General features: G+C 41.2%; 1 protein-coding gene across 1 annotated transcript; it reads left to right on the top strand.

Moving 5' to 3' along the window:
• Positions 1-388: 388 nt before the first annotated feature.
• Positions 389-3,103, top strand: LOC149844824 (uncharacterized). The gene is made up of 3 exons (XM_089986358.1): positions 389-781; positions 1,889-2,029; positions 2,461-3,103. Exons 1-3 carry the CDS (start codon positions 389-391, stop codon positions 2,614-2,616), a joined length of 690 nt encoding a protein of 229 aa, XP_089842484.1. The 3' UTR covers positions 2,617-3,103.
• Positions 3,104-4,027: the final 924 nt, after the last annotated feature.

The raw sequence follows: 4,027 nt of genomic DNA, 5'->3' as shown, positions 1-4,027 counted from the left end.
CTGGTGGGGAAGTTTCGAGTTCTGGTCCACGTCGGAGTCCCAGTGCCCTAAGCACTAGAAGCAATGTGAAGACACTGGGCCCCACATGTCCAAGTGACACAAGGTCCCACCACGTTTAGCCACGTTGACCCTGCTTTACCCAGCTCTGCAACCGCACCTTTGCCACGTCATTCAAGTCGCCAAGTCATCACTCGCGAAGCCCGCGTCGTACCGTCCCGTTCCGTTGCCATCCAACCCAACGTTCTCGTCCACGCGGCTACAGCCGAATGTCGTCGAGAACCAACAGCGTCACTAACGCCGTTAACTCAGAAGTCAGCTCGGGACCCAGCCCACGCACGGACCTGCCCGTCTATAAATACGGACCCACTCGGCCTCTGAAACCCACAGCATGGCGTCGCCGTTCTCAGATCCGTTCACCTTCGGCATTCTCCTCGACGAGACGGCCGAGGCATCGCCGGCATTCTCCCCAGACGGATCGGAAAACATTTTTCCGGAGGGTTTTGGAGGGATTCCTGCTCCGGGAGATTTTCTTCCGGCAATGTTTCCGACGATCGACGGGTTTCCTGGTCTTCGGCCGTCATTTTCTGATCAGTTCAACGTCCCGGAAGTCATCGATCTCGTCTACTGGCCGGAGCTGGGCTCCGGCAGCCACTCGCTACGCCATTTGTTGCTGAAAGATTCAATCAGCGACGGTTTCCGGCGTGCCGCTTCGGAATTACCTGGTAGAGTCGGGCACCTGCTTCCGGACCTCCGGCGGGTTCTGAGTGCTGGAGACGTTCAGGTAAGGGTCTTCGAAGTTACTGCTTCTGCTCTGCTGGTACTGTGCATGATCCAGCAAGACAGTGTCATGCTCGATCGCTACTCAGGAACGTTGGTGGTCATCGTAGTGAAGTGTTTTTGTTTTTCTCAATATAATGTACAACAAATTACAAAACTAAAAGGAAAGAGCCAACCGTGTTGTAACTTGTAAGAGTTATGACGTTTTTTAAAATATCGTGGTATTTGTATACGTGATCATGCATGATAAGATTGTATTTTTTTTGTTGAAACAGCATTGGAAGAAATGACTGTAAGTTCATATATACCAATAAGCATGGTCGGAAAAGGTGTAATTAAGTCTTTTATTTTAGAAGAAAACATTTTTTTGTCGAAAAAAGTAACAAAGATTTTTTAAATAATTTCAATTTATAAGAGTGAAACCTTAAAAGATCGGTTTGGGAGCCGGTGTCAGAGAGAGGGGGGACGAGAAGGGTAACGAGAGTGAAGAAGAAAATGGGTGATGAGACTGGAGTTGTCAATTACATCCTGCAGAACCAACAAGGGGGCTTCGCTTGTCTGGCAGGAGCAGTTAGTGCACGTCACCCTGTGTTGGGACGTTGTAAGTTCGAACCCCAAACAGTATGGTTGTATAACTGGTAGGGGTTGGCCTAACGCCAGCTTTCTCTGTAAAAAAAAAACAAATTACATCCTCCCAAGACGTATATATAGTTGAAAAAGAGTACAGATCTCATCATTTGACATACGATGAGTTACATTCTACACTCAATACTACACGTCCAACCAATGGTTAGATGAGTCGACATTTTTACCTAGTTGTGGACTGATCCTAGCCGTCCAGATACATCAGCTAGATGGCTAGGATTGACATAGGATCACTTGTATCAAAGGAAGAGAATCTTTTTGGTGCAAAATAGCTTATTTCCACTCACTTCTTCACTCTCGTCACCATATTCATCTCTCAAATCCTAATTCCCAAACACCAATAGGAGTATCTCGTCTCCCACAGCTCCTAAACAAAGTTTTACCCTAAAATTGTAATGAAACACACACACACACACATTCATGTGAATTATACTTTTTTGTTAATGGCTGGTGTTCTTGTTGGCAGGGAGTTAGGAGCGACAACCCCATGGTTGGCATGGAAGAAGTGGGACTCAGAGTGGGCCGTTACTCTCCCGAGGAAAAGAAGGAAAGAATTGAGAGATACTTGAAAAAGAAGAACCTAAGAAATTTCAACAAAACCATAAAGGCATGCCCTCACACTTTTCTCCTTAATGGTCAGGAGCCGCACTACATCAACATAGAAGTTGCTTGCTCTGTTTTACATAGAATTTCCCACATACAGAGAGAAGCAATCTGCACACACATAGATAGGATGAAGTGCAATGTGATTGTACACTTTTTTGTGTGCTGCTGCACCTAATCACTCACCATCTTTGGGAAACAGCCTGTCAGCTGTAGGGCCCAATATCAGATGGTGGGCGATCAGTACATTGCACCTGATCTCAATTACACACACACTTTCGTATAATCTATCTTATAGTACTCTTTCTCTTATAACTTTGCTAGAAATCCTGATTTTATAGGTAGATCTTAGCTGGAGTGCATATTTCTGATGACAGTAACATAGGTGGTTCAACTGAAACTAACTGTTTCCCCAATCTATCGGAAAATTTGCAGTATGCGTGTCGGAAAACTTTGGCTGATAGCCGGCAGCGGATCCGCGGAAGGTTTGCAAGGAATAATGAGTTTCAAGATACCATCTCAAGGACACAAAGCGAAGAAAATCATCACAGTGATGAAGAGCATAACATTGATTTATTAAGCTACTATTAGTTAATTAGAAGAGATGTCAGCATCATCCTTTAAAAGTCACAAGTAGTGAAAAGGGCCACAAATATCTTTAGGCCATATATAGGCCAGGGCGTGGCCAATTTTGGATATCTCAGTAATTAATGCCAAAATAGTGTTGTTGTTTACAGAAGATCACCTAGCTCCGGCCTCATTTGTTGGGGATAGAGCTTGATGATGATTATGGAAATATGGCTGATAGTACTGTTAGATTTTAAGAAGTTGGTGATATTAGAGTTTAAGAAGTTCATAATAGTTAGCAAGTCTGAAAGCGAATTGGGCACCCAACGGCATGTATATTATTGAGTCTTTAAGTGAACAAAAGAAGCTTCTATGTAGTCCGCAATATGAAGTATTGAAAGAGAAGCCTTTTGTAAGCTTTTGCTAACTTTCAATCACTGGCATGTCATCCTTATACGTGCTTTCCTACAACAAAGCCTACATGAATGCTCATAGGCGTTGCACAGGTGAAAATTTTTACACCTTCAAGGGCCAACACACACACATTTCCATTTTGTTGTTGTTTTTCATGAATATAGCCTTATAAATGTGATCTACATGGTTTGTTTAGTCGGCTCTTGAATCACCCAATTTACATGTATGCAGGTCTTTCGAAGGCTTCATAAATTAATAGCCCATAATGCATTAGATTTTGATGATTTATAAAAATAATGTTTTTTTATTTAAAAAGAATGGCCCAAAAGCCAATTCCTTGAAATTGGACTACGCTGAACACGATTATGTGGTCCAATTGAGCCAAAAAGACCCACACAACCTGAGCCTATGATTTCTATAGGCGTCATGAAGTCATGGCACCATGACCAAATGTTATCCAATCTCTACACATGGGATGAAGGTTGCTACAATTGACTTAGCCAACCCCCTTTTTTATTTTTTTGTCGCATCTAACACTGTAGATGAAAAACTGACTTTTGGATCACCAGAATCTGACATTATATATATATATATATATATATATATATATATATATATATATATATATATATATATATATATATATATATATATATATATATATATATATATATACACACACACACGCACGCGCGAGAGAGACCACTAGAATATGATGAAAACTTTGTATGAACCAAGTATTTATGGTACTTTTTTTGTAAATCCGATCTTGTGAGTGTGTTCAACATTATTTATTTGTTAGGAATCGACTATTAGATCATGCCTTTTCAATAAAAAAACATTATTTATGGGTACTTGAATATTTACAAAAACTTTGAGCGGTTGATTTTCAAGCATTAAAAAGTCTTGTTTATGCATCGTAATCAGGTGATTAAAAAACAGTTTGTATAAAACCAAGCATGTAGATCACATTAGCATGGTCAGATTTATGAAAAAAAACCATGAGTCATGCCCCAATGTC

The sequence above is a fragment of the Nuphar pumila genome, chromosome 2 (assembly GCF_984573655.1).
Source record: "Nuphar pumila chromosome 2, dmNupPumi1.hap1.1, whole genome shotgun sequence".
NCBI classification, from domain to species: Eukaryota; Viridiplantae; Streptophyta; class Magnoliopsida; order Nymphaeales; family Nymphaeaceae; genus Nuphar; species Nuphar pumila.
Note: the sequence above shows the minus strand (reverse complement) of the source record. Positions and strands in the feature narration are given on the sequence as shown.

What these genes read in the sequence shown, in the direction of transcription:
- LOC149844824 (XM_089986358.1), top strand. Translation starts at nt 389, where the DNA reads ATGGCGTCGCCGTTCTCAGATCCGTTCACCTTCGGCATTCTCCTCGAC. An exon ending in TGAGTGCTGGAGACGTTCAG is followed by an intron (nt 782 to 1,888) that starts GTAAGGGTCTTC and finishes TCTTGTTGGCAG; the next exon opens with GGAGTTAGGAGCGACAACCC. An exon ending in ATTTCAACAAAACCATAAAG is followed by an intron (nt 2,030 to 2,460) that starts GCATGCCCTCAC and finishes GAAAATTTGCAG; the next exon opens with TATGCGTGTCGGAAAACTTT.